This window comes from Eptesicus fuscus, chromosome 21 (assembly GCF_027574615.1).
Source record: "Eptesicus fuscus isolate TK198812 chromosome 21, DD_ASM_mEF_20220401, whole genome shotgun sequence".
NCBI lineage: Eukaryota > Metazoa > Chordata > Mammalia > Chiroptera > Vespertilionidae > Eptesicus > Eptesicus fuscus.
Window position 1 is genome coordinate 49,397,037 of NC_072493.1, and position 16,554 is coordinate 49,413,590.

The 16,554-nt window shown below is 51.2% G+C and overlaps 1 protein-coding gene across 1 annotated transcript; it reads left to right on the top strand.

Moving 5' to 3' along the window:
* Nucleotides 1–8,091: 8,091 nt before the first annotated feature.
* LOC103303847 (zinc finger protein 543-like) lies at nucleotides 8,092–16,554 on the top strand. The gene is made up of 4 exons (XM_054710410.1): nucleotides 8,092–8,270; nucleotides 9,118–9,244; nucleotides 12,094–12,189; nucleotides 13,870–16,554. Exons 1-4 carry the CDS (start codon nucleotides 8,256–8,258, stop codon nucleotides 15,654–15,656), a joined length of 2,025 nt encoding a protein of 674 aa, XP_054566385.1. The 5' UTR covers nucleotides 8,092–8,255; the 3' UTR covers nucleotides 15,657–16,554.

Here is a 16,554-nt window from a genome sequence, read left to right on the forward strand (position 1 = left end):
TATATTTTTCCCCATCACCATTTACCCTATACCCTCTTCCACTTCCACCCACCCCACCTCTCCCCCCAACTCCTATCCGCTGTTTTCAATATCAAACAGTTTCCTAACCTTGGAATAAGCCCCGCTTGGTCATGGAGTCTAATTATTTTTATGTGTTATAGTATTCAGTATGCTAATATTTTAATTGAGGAAGGTTTCCTCTATTCTCATAAAGAATAACCAGATTTAGGTTCTTTTTCTTATTTCCATTCTTCGGTTTTGCGTGTTTGGCTTTTTGTACCATCAGTGTCTGGTTTTGGTGCGTCGGTGGGCCTGGCCTCCCCGCCTGTGCTGAGAACGGCTCCTCCTCCTGTTATTTAGAAGTCAGTGTGTAGAATGACTTATTTGTTCTTCTAATGTTGGGCGGCATTCTCCAGAGAATCATTCAGTCCTGGGGGTTGTTCTTCTGGATGCTTTTTAATTTGGTATTTATTTTATTTAATATGGGTAGAACTATTTAGAGTATATTTCATATTGGATGAATTTTCATTGTCCTTTTCTAGGGATAATTCTACTTCATGTCAATTTTCTTATTTGCTTCAAGTATTCCTTTATTATTCTTTTGGCAGTAGAATTTGTTTATTACCCTGTTTTATTCCTGATATTGAAATGTTTCAACTCTTTTTATTTTGTCAATCTTCTTAGTATTTATCAATTTTTTTTATCATTTCAAAGAACCAGCACTTTATATCGGTTTTTGCTTGGTACCTTTCTGTTCCTAATTTCACAGATTTTCTGATCTTCAATATATTCTTTTTTCTACTTTCTTTTGTTGTGTTTTCCTCTAGTTTCTTGAGGTGGATGCTCAGATTATTAACTTGAGATTATTTTTCTATTATAAGCATTAAGTTCTATCATTTTTCCCCAATGCACTGTTTTAGCTTCATCTCACAAGTTTTAATACGTTTTAACTACATTTCATTCAGTTCTAAATATTTCTTCATTCAAGACTTCTTCTCTAAACCATGGATTATTTACAAAGTATGTTGTTGACTTTTTTAAGTGTGTGACATATTTCATGCTCTTTTTCTAAAATACTTTTTTATTAATTTTTAGAGAGAGAGAAAGGGAGAGGGATAGAGAGATAGAAACATCGATGAGAGACATTATCAAGGAGCTGTCTCCTGCATGCCTCCTACTAGGGATTGAGCCCTCAACCCAGGCATGTTCCCTGATGGGGAATCGAACTGGCGACCTCTTGGTTCATGGGTTGACACTCAACCACTGAGCCACAACCGCCGGGCTCACACTCTTTGTTGATTTCCAGTTCATGGTGTGTTGGAGCTGGCTGTTTAAATTTGCAGTGGTTTTTTTCTTTTATCATCCATCACATAGTCTATCTTGATGAGTCTTCTGTACGGCTGCCTGAAGAAAATGTGTTTTCTACTGTTTGGCTGGAGTTTCTTTAAATGTCTACACGATCCTGTTGGTTGATGATGTTATTCAGATTTGCTAGATCCTTCCTCACCTTCTGCGTAGTATTTCAGTAGTTGAAAGACGGGTATTGAAGTCCTGCGGTGGAATTGTAGAATTGTCTGTTCCTCCTTTAGTTCCATCAGTGTTTACTTCATGTATTTCAGAGCTTTGTTGTTTGATGCATACACGTTTAGGATCGCTATGTCATCTTGGTCCGGTGACCCTTTTATCACTGTGTAATGCCCCTTTTTGCCCTGTAACTTTTCTTTGCTTTGAAGTATACTTTAAATGACATTAATATAGTATCTAGTGCATTTTTTGGTTCATGTTTGCATAGTTTGTATTTTTCCATCATTTCATTTTCAACCTTATCTATATACCATTACATTTAAAGTAAGTTTCTGTGAATAGCACACACTTGGGTCATGCTTTCTTTTTATCCACTTTACTAATTTCTGGTTTTAAATTGGTATATTTAGTCCATTTAAATTTAAAATTATTTTTGATATGTTAGGGCTTAAGTCTGCCATTTTATGATTTTTGTTTTTGTTTCCCTGTTGCTGTTTTGGCTTCCTGTGGTTACTTTAATGTTGAGAATTCTGTATGGTGTATCTATGATGTGGCTGAGTATATCTCTGTATTGTAGTGATCACCTAGGTACTGTGCTACACACACGTGACATCACAGCTACGACATCAACACGGAGCACTGGGAGGTGTAGAAACCTTCCTTTCACTGGCCGCCTTTACCCTCCCCTCCCTCCCCCCTTCCTCCCCTCTTCCCTCCCTCCCTCCCTTCCTTCCTTCCTCTCTCCCTCCCTCCCTCCCTTCCTTCCTTCCTCTCTCCCTCCCTCCCTCCCTTCCTTCCTTCCTCTCTCCCTCCCTCCCTCCCTTCCTTCCTTCCTATCCCTCTGGCCATGATCTTGAGGCCAGAGGGTATATAAAAAGTCACCTTACACTCCCCATTCTTTAATATAATTGTCTTAGGTATTTTCTCTTCACACACTGAGCACCGTACTGGATGATTTATCTGTTTCACCTTCCGAACCATTTTTACAAACCTCGTGAGAAGCAGTCTGTTCACCCATCCCATTGTTCCTTCCTTTTTCCTGAAGTCCCAGGGTGCCTCCTGCTCACATTTCCTCTTTTTCACTGACTCCTCTACCCTCTGGGTAGGTCTTTCTGCTAACAAATGGTTTTGTTTTTCTTCGTTTAAAAAGGTCTTCATGTGGCCTTTATTCTCAGAGGATATTCTGTGGGGTCTGGGATTTGGGGTCAGCACTGTAACCCTTTAAGAGCACGTCCTGTCCCGTCTCCCCTGGTCTCATCGGGGCCCAGTCCCGGCCGGAGTGCACCCTCCCGTCCAGCTGCTTTCGGAGCCTCCTGTCTGCACGTGAAGCTCAGGGCTGGTTAGGGTGTCACTGGCATGAACTCCGGGAGGGCTCGTGCTGTGTGTGTAGGCCCGTTGCCAGATTTGGGGACTTTTTAGTTAATTCTCCAAATGCTTTCCTCAGCCCCACACGCTCTCCTTCCTTTCAGGGACTCGGTAACCTGCTGGGCGGAGCTGTTTGTGCCCCTCGGTCCTTCAGGCTCCTCCCCCCCCCCCCCCCCCCCCCTCTCGGGCCTTTCCCTGCTGCCCTCCTCTCTGACTTACGGTCCTTCCTCCTCTTCGGAGCATCTGTCTTCCGTCCGTGGAGCCGTGTGCTTCCGGGACCCTGCGCGGCCGCCGCTTCCACATGGGACCGGTCCACGGGCTGAGCCCCCCGGGACCCGCACTTGCTCCCAGCCCGTCCCCAGGCGCCGTGTCCTGCCGGCTGCCCGTGGGTCACCCCCACGCCTCGAGCTCATGCCCGGCTCCTGGGTCCGGTGGCCGTGGTGATGGGCGCGCCAGACCGTCCAGGAGCGAGCGGACACGGCGGCGCCAGGGATGTTTGCCTCCTGCCACCCCCGCACCCCGCCGCCGCCCCGCTCCGGTGAGAACGTGGAACCGGAAGGTGGAGGTTCCCGGGCTGCGCGGCGGGTGAAGAAGCATGAGCTTCGGGGCGGGGGCCGCGCCCTCCTCGCTCCCCGTTTCTTCTCGGGTTCTGGTCCCTGTTCCTTTGCTGAAATGGGTCCAATCCCTCAGTGAGCGGCACCGCCTTCTCCCCGGACAGCACCCCGGGCCGTGGTCGGGCTGAGCGAGGGAACAGGCCACCCCGAGGGCTGCGTTACCTGTCCCAGCCCTGGGGGGGGGGGGGGCCTAAGGCCTGTGTCTGGTCAAAGGCTGTGTTTGAGGTGGCACCTCAGCGAACCCCTTTATCTTCTGTCTTATCCACGCCAGACCCCAGCCATTTCATTTCCCCGTCACCCCACAACCAGCCACCGTCTGTTTTGTCCATTTCCCCTTTTCGTTCCCTTCGTAGACACTAGTGTGTGTGTGTGTATGTGTGTGAGTGTGTGTGTGTGTGAGTGTGTGTGTGTGTGTGAGTGAGTGTGTGTAGTGTGTGAGTGTGTGTGTGTGTGTGTATGTGTGAGTGTGTGTATGTGTGAGTGTGTGTGTGTGTGTGAGTGTGTGTGTGTGTGTGAGTGTGTATGTGTGAGTGTGTGTGTGTATGAGTGTGTGTGTGAGTGTGTGTGAGTGTGTGTGTGTGTATGTGAGTGTGTGTGTGTAGTGAGTGAGTGTGTGTGTGTGTGTGTGTGTGTGTGTGAGTGAACGGCCCGGAGCTGTGTTTATTGTGACGTTGGGTCCCCAGAGCGGCGACAAAGCAGTGGGGTAGTCAGTGTGGCGTGTCGGCTTCGGAGGGAAACCACGGGCTTTGACGGCCGGATGGATAAGACTCGACAAGTCCGAATGGCCACCCCGGGTGACGATTCACCACGGAGACGCCGAGGACTCCGCGTGTCAGCATTCTCACCAGCTGGGACTTATTCCAGAGAGAGATCCAAAGCAAACCCAGCGAGGGAAAGGGTTCGCGGACGGAAGCCCCGAGGAAACGGACACGCGTTAGGGGTTCCGACGGCTTCCCCGAAGCTGCGTCCATGAGTTAGGGCCCTGCGTGCGGAGCGTCTAGGTGAGCTCATTGGGAACTCTCCAGAACACAGCCAGGATCCCAGACCTGCAGGCGCCAGCAGCCGGCCACCGGCATGCACCACGTGGTGGACAGAACAACGGGCACCCTGAGCTGGCCGTCCTTCCTGGGAGCGATGGAACCTCAGGCTCCGAACTCCACGGGGCAAACCCTGACGCTCCAAGGACACCAGTCTGAAGCCTGCCGTGTGAACTCTCCCCGTGGCCAGACGGGGAGTTCAGACTCTAACAAAGAGTGAACAGTTTGCTAAATAAGTCATAGCTTTGAGGCGAAGGCTCATGTACGTGCAAACAATTGTAACAAACACAATCAGTCACACAGTCCGGAGTGGATTTAGGGAGGACAGAGTGTGGAGAATGGTGACCAAGGACCTCGTCTCTGACTATATCTACATAGATATGCCTCCCAGTGTTCGACTTGCAATGCCCCCTTGGTTGGCCGTTATTTCCGCTAAGATGTGATGGCCAGGTTAACGCTGTGTGTTGCCACTGCACAGATGTTAACTATTTCCCATGAACTGTCTGTTCCCACTGCTGAAACTTGTAGCCTTTAAGAGAGAAAAGTAAAGCATGTGGGGTCATGATTCCTGTTATTGAATGTGCTCACCTTGAGATTAAAGAGTGTGACGATGCAGGCTTAGGCACGTTTCCAGCTCTGCGAGTCCCGCTGGGAGGGAGTGGGGGCCGGGGGGTCCTCTATAAAGACACGGGGCTGGGGGTCTAGGGGAACCTGCTCTGTGGGTGCGCTCCCCTTTGTGTTCACACTCCTCCCGTCTCTGTGGCGGGAAGCTGGGTTGCCTCGGAGTGCTTGGTGATGTCATCCTGCTGTTTTTGGGGTAAAGATTTACAGTTTGTCTGCTCACAGGCACGTTACACACCTCGGAATCGAATGGTCTCGGCTCAGTTGTAAATGAGCGGTGACGAGAGCCTGGGCCCTCTAGTCAGACCACCTGGTGTGCTTCCTGGCCTTGCTCCTACCTGCTGGGTAACTCTGAGGAAACGTGTCCACTCTGTCATTTGGAGATCCACATATTAAGCATGTCTCTCTTTTCTGATGTTCTGGCACCTGGCACCTTGCTCATACCAGAGGGACTGCTCTTCCCAGGGCTAGATGATTCCTAGAGCAAAGACCCCTCGGTGAGCATGAGAGAGAGAAGGGGAAGGGAGTGGGGGAGAGAGAAACATCGACTGGCAGCCTCCCGCACGCCCCCTACTAGGGATCGAGCCCACAACCTGGGCATGTGCCCTGACCTGGAATCAAACCAGTGACCTCATGGGTCGATGCTCAATCCACTGAGCCTTTTACATGCAAACCAGCCAGTCCAGAGCCCACACCCCTCACCTACCTCTTTTCAAGATCTCGGGCCTGGAGCCACCAAACAGTCCAGGGGCAGGTACCAGGCAACCAAGGGACTCGGGTGCCCCTCCGGGGGCTGGGCAAGGCCAGATTTTCCGTGGGACGTGCAGCATGTGGGCAATCGAGGCCTCTTCCGCTAACCTTCCCTGCACTGTCCACACCCTCGTCTCGGCCTAGGCTCTGGCACAACAAAAAACATTCGTCTTTGAGCATCTCCATATAGCAAAGCATTACTGTAACAGATACACTGCGGCGTTATCAAGAACATGCCTCACATGTGAAAGAGGCATCATGAGGAATGGATAGACTTACAGAAACAGCCAATTAATCCTATAAAGCCATTGCACGCAGATCCATATTTTTGTATTGATTCGATCACTGGTGCTCTTTGGTCAATTGTTACTTGTACTTTGTATTGAACCACCTCCCCTGTCAACTACATTAGTTTAGGCCAATGGTTGGCAAACTCATTAGTCAACAGAGCCACATATCAACAGTATAATGATTGAAATTTCTTTTGAGAGCCAAATTTTTTAAACTTAACCTTCTTCTAACGCCACTTCTTCCACATAGACTCGCCCAGGCCGTGGTATTTTGTGGAAGAGCCACACTCAAGGGCCAAAGAGCCGCATGTGGCTTGCGAGCCGCAGTTTGCCGACCACGGGTTTAAGCCATCCTCACACATGGGGAAAGCAGCGCCTCTCTTGCCACTTCCATGGTCTTAAATTCCACGCAGCACCAAGTGATTCTTTTATTTTTTTAAATATATTTTATTTATTTTTTTTACAGAGGAAGGGAGAGGGATAGAGAGTGGAAACATTGATCCTACACACACACACACACACTGGGGATGTACCTGCAACCAAGGTACATGCACTTCCTTGACCGGAATCGAACCCGGGACCCTTCAGTCCGCAGGCCGACGCTCTATCCACTGAGCCAAACCGGCTAGGGCACTAACTACTTAACTAATTTTTTATTTTTCAATTACAGTTGACATATTAGTTTCACTTGTACAACATGTACTATGTTTTCTTTTTAAAATATATTTTATTTTCTACAGAGAGGAAGGGAGAGGGAGCGTTAGAAACATCAATCAGCTGCCTCCTGCACACCTCCCACTGGGGATGTGCCCGCAACCCAGGTACATGCCCTTGACCGGAATCGAGCCGGACACCCTTCAGTCCGCAGGCCGATGCTCTATCCACTGAGCCACATCGGTCAGAGCTGTCCTATGTTTTCTTATCCATGTTCCTAATGCTCTGAATTCCGGGCCTTGCTCACAGCGGGGACCCAGCTCCTTGCAGGGCCAGCCAATTCGAAGGGAGAGCAAACTGTTCTTAGGGGGAATGTCCTTCACGTGCAAATTAAACCACCCAGAGCCCCTACCCGGAACCGCCTGCTGCTTCTGGCCCAACATTCCGTCCTCGCCTCCCCAGGGCCTGCCTGGGACCAGACAGACAGGGAAGAAGGCCTATTCCCCCAAGTCGGCCGCCAGTGTTCCAACTGGCCAGTTCTCCGCTGTTTCCCGGGCTCCCCTTTGCCTTTCCGGTGGGAAAACCCTGATAAAAGTTGTGGACAGCCGAAACCGGTTTGGCTCAGTGGATAGAGTGTCGGCCTGCGGACTGAAGGGTCCCGGGTTCGATTCCGGTCAAGGGCATGTACCGTGGTTGCGGGCACATCCCCAGTGGGGGGTGTGCAGGAGGCCGCTGATGGATGTTTCTAACTCTCTCTCCCTCTCTTTTCCTCTCTGTAAAAAAATCAATAAAATATATTTTTTTTAAAAAGTTCTGGACAGAACTTCGGAGGTCCGCGCGTTTAGTCAAGTGTTAGGGCGGGACTTCCGGAAGTCACGTGGCGGTTATGTCCCGAGAGAAGTCAGGGGCCGAGGGCGATTCCGCGCCTTGGCACTTGCCTTGCCTGCGGGCGAAGGTCTTGGGGCGCTTCTTCCGCCAGCTGTGCCCACCGACAAGTGGCGGGTCCGAGGCGGCGTCCCAGGCTGCGGGGGAGAAGGTGGGGTTGGACAGCTCCCCACATCCGGTTGTCTGTAGGGGGGGAAACTACAAAACCCAGGAGGCTCCACGGCGCTGGACCAATCACGGCCCAGAACAGGGTCGTTTCCTGCGGCGCGCTGGTGGGGCGGGACTTCCGGTCCCTGTGGGAACTCGTCATCTGCCTGTGCCTGGTCGCTCTCTCCGGCAGTGGAAGCGATGGCCGGGGCCTCGCGTGCACCTCACAGGCGGAGGCTGAGCTCGGAGTGCGCCCTCAGCCGAGGTCACCCCGCTCCGGACCGGGAAGGGGTGGCAGCCGCCTGAGGCGGTGGCACCTACCTCGGCCTCCGCCCGTCTGGACAGCGCTTGGCCCACGGGGTCCCGCGATGGCGGCGGCGCAGGTGAGCGGACGGTGGTTCGGGCTTCGCAGCTTCGCCGCCGGTTCGGAGAGGGCTCCCTGGCCCGGCGGAGGCCGCGTCAGCCGCCCGATCCCGCTTGGTCCCGGCCGTTTGTGTGGAGCAGTGTCGTTGCTTCCCTCCCAGGGCTCCCATTGCGCTGGGAAATCTCGCCCCACCGCCATCGGCTGGTCCAGACCTCGCACCCCTCCTCCCCCCAGCCGACCCCAGCTGACCTCTGACCTCCGACCTCCGTTCTCCGCCGGGCCATTGTGGCGCAGGCTCACCAGCTGACCGTGCCCCGTTCTCCTCCATCCCCCGACCTTTGTCCTTGCACTGGCTTTTTCCTGGAGACGGTGTCTTTTTTTAACTTATTTTAAATTTATTTCAGAGAGAGAGAGAGAGAGAGATCAACGGTGAGAGAATCGTTGATTGGCTGCCTCCTGCACGCCCCACCTTGGGGATGGCAACCCCGGCATGTGCCCTGACCTGGAATCCAACCGTGAGGTCCTGGTTCCTAGGGCGATGATCACCCACTGAGCCACAGGCTGGATGAGACTGTGTCTTATTTTTTTAAATATTTTTATTGATTTCAGAGAGGAAGGGAGAGGGAGAGAAAGATAGAAACAGCAATGATGAGAGAGAATCGTTGATTGGCTGCCTTCTGCACGCCCCACACTGGGGATCGAGCCCGAGACCGGGAATCGATCCAGGACCTCCTGGTTCATAGGTCGATTCTCAACCACTGAGCCACCCCGGCCGGGCTCTCTGCACCTTTTCTATCCAGAGAGACATCGCTGATCCCATCCAGCAGCCCCCAGACCAATGCTGCTGCCTCTGTCTTACTTTCCAGGTGTCTGTGACCTTCGAGGACGTGGCTGTGACCTTCACCCAGGAGGAGTGGGGGCAGCTGGATGTGGCCCAGAGGACCCTGTACCAGGAGGTGATGCTGGAGACCTGCAGGCTCCTGGCGTCTCTGGGTGAGTCCTCCCCGGCTCTGCCATGTGGGGGACCCCTGTCCCCTCCTTCACTCTGTCCTCTGGCTCCTGCCCGGCTGTGGTCAGCCGTTCCTCCTCCCACGGCTTGTCATCTTCTGGGCTCGCCTCTGCCTGCCGGGCCTCCTTGTAGCGCAGAGAAGGGTGGACAAAACACATAGCTTGCCTTTGGTCACAGCCCAACGCTGGGGGTGTGTTGGGAGGAAGTGGGGGAGTCTCACAGAACCCAAACACAGGCATTCCAGCTGGAATGACCTCCTGGTTCATAGGTCAACGCTCAACTACTGAGCCACGCCGGCTGGGCTAGGCCAGTGGTCGGCTAACTCATGAGTCAACAGAGCCAAATATCAGCAGTACAACGATTGAAATTTTTTTGAGAGCCAAATTTTTTAAACGTAAACTTTTTCTAACGCCACTTCTTCAAAATAGACTCGCCCAGGCCGTGGTATTTTGTGGAAGATCCACACTCAAGGGGCCAAAGAGCCGCATGTGGCTCGCGAGCCGCAGTTTGCCGACCACGGGGCTAGGTTAACACTTACAATTGAGAGGCAGTTTAGAGATTTCTCTGAAACTCTCTGTGCCCACACCTGCACTGCTTCCCCCGCTATCTACACTCCCCCTGGAGCGGCACATGCGTTACAGCTGATGAACTACACTGACACATGCTAATCACCCAAAGCCCATAGTGGACACAGGGTTCCCTCGTGCTGTTGTACATTCTTTTGGTTTGGACAAATGTATCCTGAAAGTCATGAGTCCATCCTTATAGTATCGTCGAGTATCCTTGCTGCCCTGAAAATCCTGTTTGCGTCCTGGCTGGTTTGGCTCAATGGGTAGAGCGTCGGCCTGTGGACTGAAGGGTCCGGGTTCGATTCCGGTCGGGGACACAGGCCCGGGTTGCGGGCTTGATCCCCATTGGGGGGTGTGCAGGAGGCAGCCAATCAATGATTCTCATCATTGATGTTTCTATTTCTCCTTTCCTCTCTGAAATCAATAAAAATGTTTTTTTTTTTAAATCCTGTTGGCCTCGTCTATTCATCCCTACCCCCCACCAATCCCTAGCAACTAGCAATCTATATTACTGACCCCCTTGTGGTTTTTAGAATTTCATACAGTTTCATATTGGCTGCCTTCACTGAGAAATACATATTTGAGGTTCCTGCATGTGTTATGAGGGCTTGACGGCTCATTTCTTAGCTTTGAATAACATTCCGTCGTGTGGATGTACGATAGTTTTATCCGTTTACCTCCTGAGGAACATCTCTATTGCTTTCAAGTTTTGGCAGTTATGAATAAAGCTGCCATAAATATCCATATGCAGCTTTTTGTGTGCCTGGTACCGTGTTTTTCACTTTTAATTCCATTTGTTCATTCCTGGTATAGAGGAAAGCAGTTGACTTTTGTACATTAACCTTTTGCACTCGGATGTCGAGTGTGACTCGACACGGTTAGCATTAGAATAAAGGAATTGAGAAAAAAGCAAGCGAGTGCAAAGGGTTAACCTTATATCCTGCAACCTTGCTGTAATTGCTTATTAATTCCAGATGTCTTTTGTTCATTATTTTGGATTTTCTAAATAGGTGATCTTGTCATCTTGCCAATAAAGACAGTTTTATTTCTTCCTTTTCAATTTGTATACCTTTGATTTAATTTTCTTGTCTAATTGCATTAGCTAGTACTTTCAGTATGATGTTGAAAAATCGAGGTGAGGCCCTAACTGGTTTGGCTCAGTGGAAAAATAGAGGTGAGAGAGGACATCTTTGCCTTGTTCTTGATCTGAGTGGGACAGCGTCAAGTTTCTCATCTTTAATTAGGGTATTAGCTAGTGTTTCTCTCTCTCCACCCCCCCACCCCGCTAGTGTTTTTTATGGATGTTCTTTTATCAGTTTGAGAAAGTTCCCCTCTATATCCCTAGTTTGCTGAGAGTCTCCTCTGTGTGTGGGTTTTTTTATTGAATGAATGTTGGATTTTATCAAATGCCTTTCTGCATCTAATGATATGGTTATATGATTTTCTTCTTTAGCCAGTTAATGTGATGGATTACATTGATTTTCAAATGTCCAACCAGGTTTGTATACCTGGGATAAATCCCACTTGGTTGCGGTATATGTTTTATACAGTGTTGGGTTTGATTTGTGCTACTGTCTTGTGGAGGATTTTTTGCATTTATGTGCCTGAGAGAGACTGTCGTTTTCTTGACTGTCTTTGTCTGGTTTCGGTATCAGGGTAACGCTGGCCTCACGGGTTGAGTTAGGAAATAGCTCTTCTGCTTCTACCTCTGGAGGAGATTGTAGGGAATTGATATCATCTCTTCCTTTGGTGTTTGGTAGAATTCACCCGTGGACCCTGCTTTTCCTTTTGGAAGGTGATTAATTATTATTATTTTAAAAATATATATTTTATTGATTTTTCACAGAGAGGAAGGGAGAGGGATAGAGAGTCAGAAACATCGATGAGAGAGAAGCATCCATCAGCTGCCTCCTGCACACCCCCCTACTGGGCATGTGCCCGCAACCAAGGTACATACCCTTGACCGGAATCGAATCTGGGACCCCTGAGTCCGCAGGCCGACGCTCCATCCACTGAGCCACACCGGACAGGGCTGGAAGGTGGTTAATTATGGATTCCGTTTCCTTAGATGTCGGCCTGTGCAGATGGGCTGTGTCTTCCTGAGCGGTGGTTCTGCACTTGGTTTCCAGGGCGCAGCGTTTTGTTTGCACGGACAGGAGCAGCTCCGTGCCCAGGTCTCCTCCGTGTCCGGAAGTCCCGCCTGGTCGGAGAGGTTTTCTTTTTCTCGCCCAAACCCAGTTTTCTCCTTCTCTCCCCGCGAACAGGTTGCCCTTTGTCCAAACCAGAGCTGATCTCCCCGTGGGAGCACAGCCCCGAGTTACAGACGTGGAAGGAAGGAGTCTCCGCCTGCTCCTGCCCAGGTGGGTGCCAACAGCCAGCCAGGTGGGGTCACGGCCGCTTGCAGACACCAGCGAGGTGACGGCCCCTGGCATTGGCCGGAATCTCCTTGTGTGGCCTCTGGTGGGTCGATAGCATGGAGCCTTCTAACTGGGGGTCCTTCTGTCCCTCCGCTCCAGCCCTGTCACACTCATTACTGCTCCCGGCTGGGTCCACAAGTGCGTTATGTGTGGAACCCATAAAAAAGCAAACAGCCAGCCCTAGCGGGTTTGGCTCAATGGATAGAGCGTCAGTCTGCGGACTGAAAGGTCCCAGGTTCGATTCAGGCCAAGGGCACATGCCTGGGTTACAGGCTTGATCCCCAGTGGGGGGCGTGCAAGAGGCAGCCGATCAATGATTCTCTCTCATCATTGATGTTTCTATCTCTCTCCCCCTCTCCCTTCCTCTCTGAAATCAATAAAATATTAAAAAAAAAAAAAAAGGCTAGCAGCCAGCCCTGGCCAGGTGGCTCGGTTGAGTGGACATTGTCCTGTGCACCAAAAGGTTGTGGGTTCGATTCCCAGTCAGGGCACTTGCCTGGGTTTTGGGTTCGATCCCTGGTTGGGGCACATATGGGACGCAACCAGTCAATGTTTGTCCCTCCCCTCTCTCCCTTCCTCTCTGTCTCAAATCAGTAAACATATCCTCGGGTTAGGATAAGCCAGTGGTCGGCAAACTCATTAGTCAACAGAGCCAAATATCAACAGTACAACGATTGAAATGTCTTTTGAGAGCCAAAATTTTTTTTAAAATATTTTATTGATTTTTTACAGAGTGGAAGGGAGAGGGATAGAGAGTTAGAAACATCGATGGGAGAGAAACATCGATCAGCTGCCTCTTGCTCTCCTCCTACTGGGGATGTGCCCGCAACCAAGGTATATGCCCTTGACCGGAATCGAACCTGGGACCCTTCAGTCCACAGGCCGACGCTCTATCCACTGAGCCAAACCAGCCAGGGCAAGAGAGAGAGCCAAATTTTTTAAACTTAAACTATATAGGTAGGTACATTGTTATTAACTTAATTAGGGGACTCCTAAGCTGGCCTTTGCTAAAAACTAAAGGGGCCAAAGAGCCACATGTGGCTCGCGAGCCACAGTTTGCTGACCACTGGGATAAGAAATAAAATAAGATAAAATAAAAGCTAACGTACACGGATATTTTTATGCTCGGTGTCTGGCACCAAACCGAACCTGGTAAATGAGGTATTTCGCTCATCTTCCCACAGTCCTCCCAGGCAGGCCGCGCTGGGCTTCCCGCTTCCTCTGTGAGGCCACTTCTACCACACGGAGCCCGAGGACTCGGCTCAAGGGCGGCCCATCCAGGCAGCCTCCTGCCTTCTGACTCCGTCCAGGCTGCAGGCGCCCCTCGCTGGCCCCTGGCAGCACCTTGAGATGCTCTAGCTTTGAGCAGACTCGCCACACACAGTGTCTTCATTACTCTGCACCTGCCCTGCTCTCCGACACCCTGTCCCCCGCCTGGCCTTTCCCTCTGCGTCTCCCCTCGAAGGGTTTCACGAGTCCATGAACCAAAACGCAGATTTGAAAACACAGCGGGTACAGACCACTGTTTTCTTCCCTTTGCTCTCACTGAAATGTGATTTCATTTCTTCTGTGTCTCCATCACCAATAAGCCCGTTTGTTTGTTGAATTCCGAATTCCCTTCAGGTGACGGCATAAAACCCAAGACCACAGAGCCTCCCCCTTCCCACCAGGCCTCGTCTGAGGGCATCTCACTCCAGGAGCTACTGACTCGGCGACTCTTGGGGAACACCCAGGTGAGGCGAGGCAAGGACCAGGACGAGCCATCAGACGTTGAGGAAGGCCACCCGAGACCAGGGAGGGAGCCCCTGACAGACAAGCTCCCTGGGAAACTGAGTCCTGAACGGGACAGTTTCGGGCGAGACGATGGTCTGCACGCCAGGACTGTCCAGGAGCCAGTCTGCGCAGACGCTCCCCCTGCGCGAGCCGCCCGGGGACCAGTGAACGGGCCCTCTATTCGCGAAGGGAAACAGCCCTACAGGTGTGAGGAGTGCGGGAAACTGTTCAACAAGAGATGCTTCCTGGTTCGACATAAGCGCATCCACGCTGGAGTGAAGCCCTACGAATGCACCGAGTGTGGGAAGTCCTTCAGCAAGAGCACCCACCTCCTGCAGCACCAGGTGACCCACACCGGGGAGAGGCCGTATGAGTGCCTGCAGTGTGGGAAGGCCTTCGGCCTCCAGGAGCACCTCACCAGGCACCGGCGGGTCCACACCGGGGAGAAGCCCTACGTGTGCAGCGAGTGTGGGAAGGCCTTCACCCACCGCTACAGTTTGGTCCTGCACAACAGGAGCCACACCGGAGAGAAACCCTTCGTGTGCAGAGACTGTGGGAAAGCCTTCCGGGACAAGACTGGTTTTCTGCGACACTGCATCACCCACACGGAAGAGAAGCCCTTTGTGTGCGGGGAGTGTGGGAAGGCCTTCAACCGCAGGTCCCACCTCACGTGGCACCAGCGGATTCACAGCGGACTGAGGCCCTTCCAATGCAAGGAATGCGGCAAGACCTTCTGCGACAGCACAGACCTCATTCAGCACTACGTCGTCCACACTGGAGAGAGGCCGTACGGGTGTCTCGAGTGTGGGAAGACCTTCAACCACAGGTCTCACCTTAAGCAGCACCAGCGGAGTCACACCGGGGAGAAGCCGTACGTGTGCGGTGAGTGCGGCAAGGCCTTCACCCACTGCTCCACTTTAATCGTGCATAAGAGGGCCCACACTGGAGAAAAACCGTTTGAGTGCAAGGAATGTGGCAAAGCCTTCAGCAGTCGGTCAGACCTCATTCGGCACTTCAGCATCCACACCGGAGAGAAGCCCTATGAGTGCGGTGAGTGTGGGAAGGCCTTCAACCGCAGGTCAGACCTTTCAAGACACCAGCAGATTCACAGCGGAGAGAAGCCCTACGAGTGCACGGAGTGTGGCAAAGCCTTTTGCCAGAAGGCCAACCTCATTCGACACACCATCATCCACACGGGGGGAAAGCCCTTTGAGTGCCTCGAGTGTGGGAAGACCTTCAACCACAGGTCCTACCTCAAGAGGCACCAGCGGATCCACACTGGGGAGAAGCCATACGTGTGTGGTGAGTGTGGCAAGGCCTTCACCCACTGCTCCACTTTCATCGTGCATAAGAGGGCCCACACTGGAGCAAAACCTTTCGAGTGTAAGGAATGTGAGAAAGCCTTCAGCACTAGGAAAGCCCTCATCAAACACATCAGCACCCACGCCGGAGAGAAGCCCTATGAGTGCGGTGAGTGTGGGAAGGCCTTCAACCGCAGGTCAGGCCTCACGAGGCACCAGCGGATTCACAGCGGCGAGAAGCCCTGTGAGTGCATGGAGTGTGGGAAAACCTTCTGTTGGAGCACTAACCTCATCCGACACGCCATCATCCACACCGGGGAGAAGCCCTGTGAGTGAATGGAGTGTGGAAAGGCCATTGGTCACAGCTCATCCCTCACTCAGCATCAAAAAGTTCACACGGGGATAAGCCGTCAATAGAACAGAAGTGGGAAAACCCTTCCCAAGTGGACAATCCTCTGTCAACCTCCAAGAACTTCTGTTGTGGGAAAACTTTGAATGTAAGACTGTGGAAAATATTTTACCAGAATCTGTTCGTTTATACCAAAGAATCCCCCCAGGTTTCCCTGTGAGAAAACCTGCTGCAGGATATCGGTTGTCATCTAACGAGTCATGTTGGGAATGACTCAGCCTAGAATCTTATTCTGCATCTGAGGATTCATCCAAGAGAGGGATCCGATCTCTACTGTGCACTTAGCAAAACCTTCAGCCACATCTTTTGCAGGTTAACACTGCGAAATTATCTCAGGGATAATTTAAAAGCAAGAGACGGAGAAGTGAAAGACAAATGCAAGCACCGTTTCCTTCAGACTTCCGTGAGAAGCCTACGGCAATTCGTCATCCCTCACGTCCTACGGGGAACAGGCAGGATTGTTTCAGACATCAGAAGGCCTTATTCCGCCCTTTGTCTTGTGTATGCATTCACTTCTGTCCCGTATCAGGAGAGTTAGACAGTTGAGGGTATATCTGAAAACACTGCTTGAAAGCTTTTGTTCTACGGCGTTCTTTCTACTTGTGGGCAGCACGAGTCTGTGAGAAATAGGAAGGCTTAAGAGATGAAATGCTTTTATATTGAGATGCACATATCGTACATTAGAAGCCTATGAGACTTAAATTTCCTGTTGGAATGACAAAACGTTGAAAAAAGGTGTATCTATGAATTGGAAATTTTTTTAAATGTCATGGCTTTTGTTTCTTCATGTGGCTTTAACCACCCTAAAAGCATTCTTCACCTTGA

Bases quoted from the DNA above. Each gene is read 5' to 3' on its own strand.
- LOC103303847 (XM_054710410.1), top strand. The intron at 9,245-12,093 runs GTGAGTCCTCCC...CCCCGCGAACAG, and splicing joins CAGGCTCCTGGCGTCTCTGG to GTTGCCCTTTGTCCAAACCA. The intron at 12,190-13,869 runs GTGGGTGCCAAC...AATTCCCTTCAG, and splicing joins CTCCGCCTGCTCCTGCCCAG to GTGACGGCATAAAACCCAAG.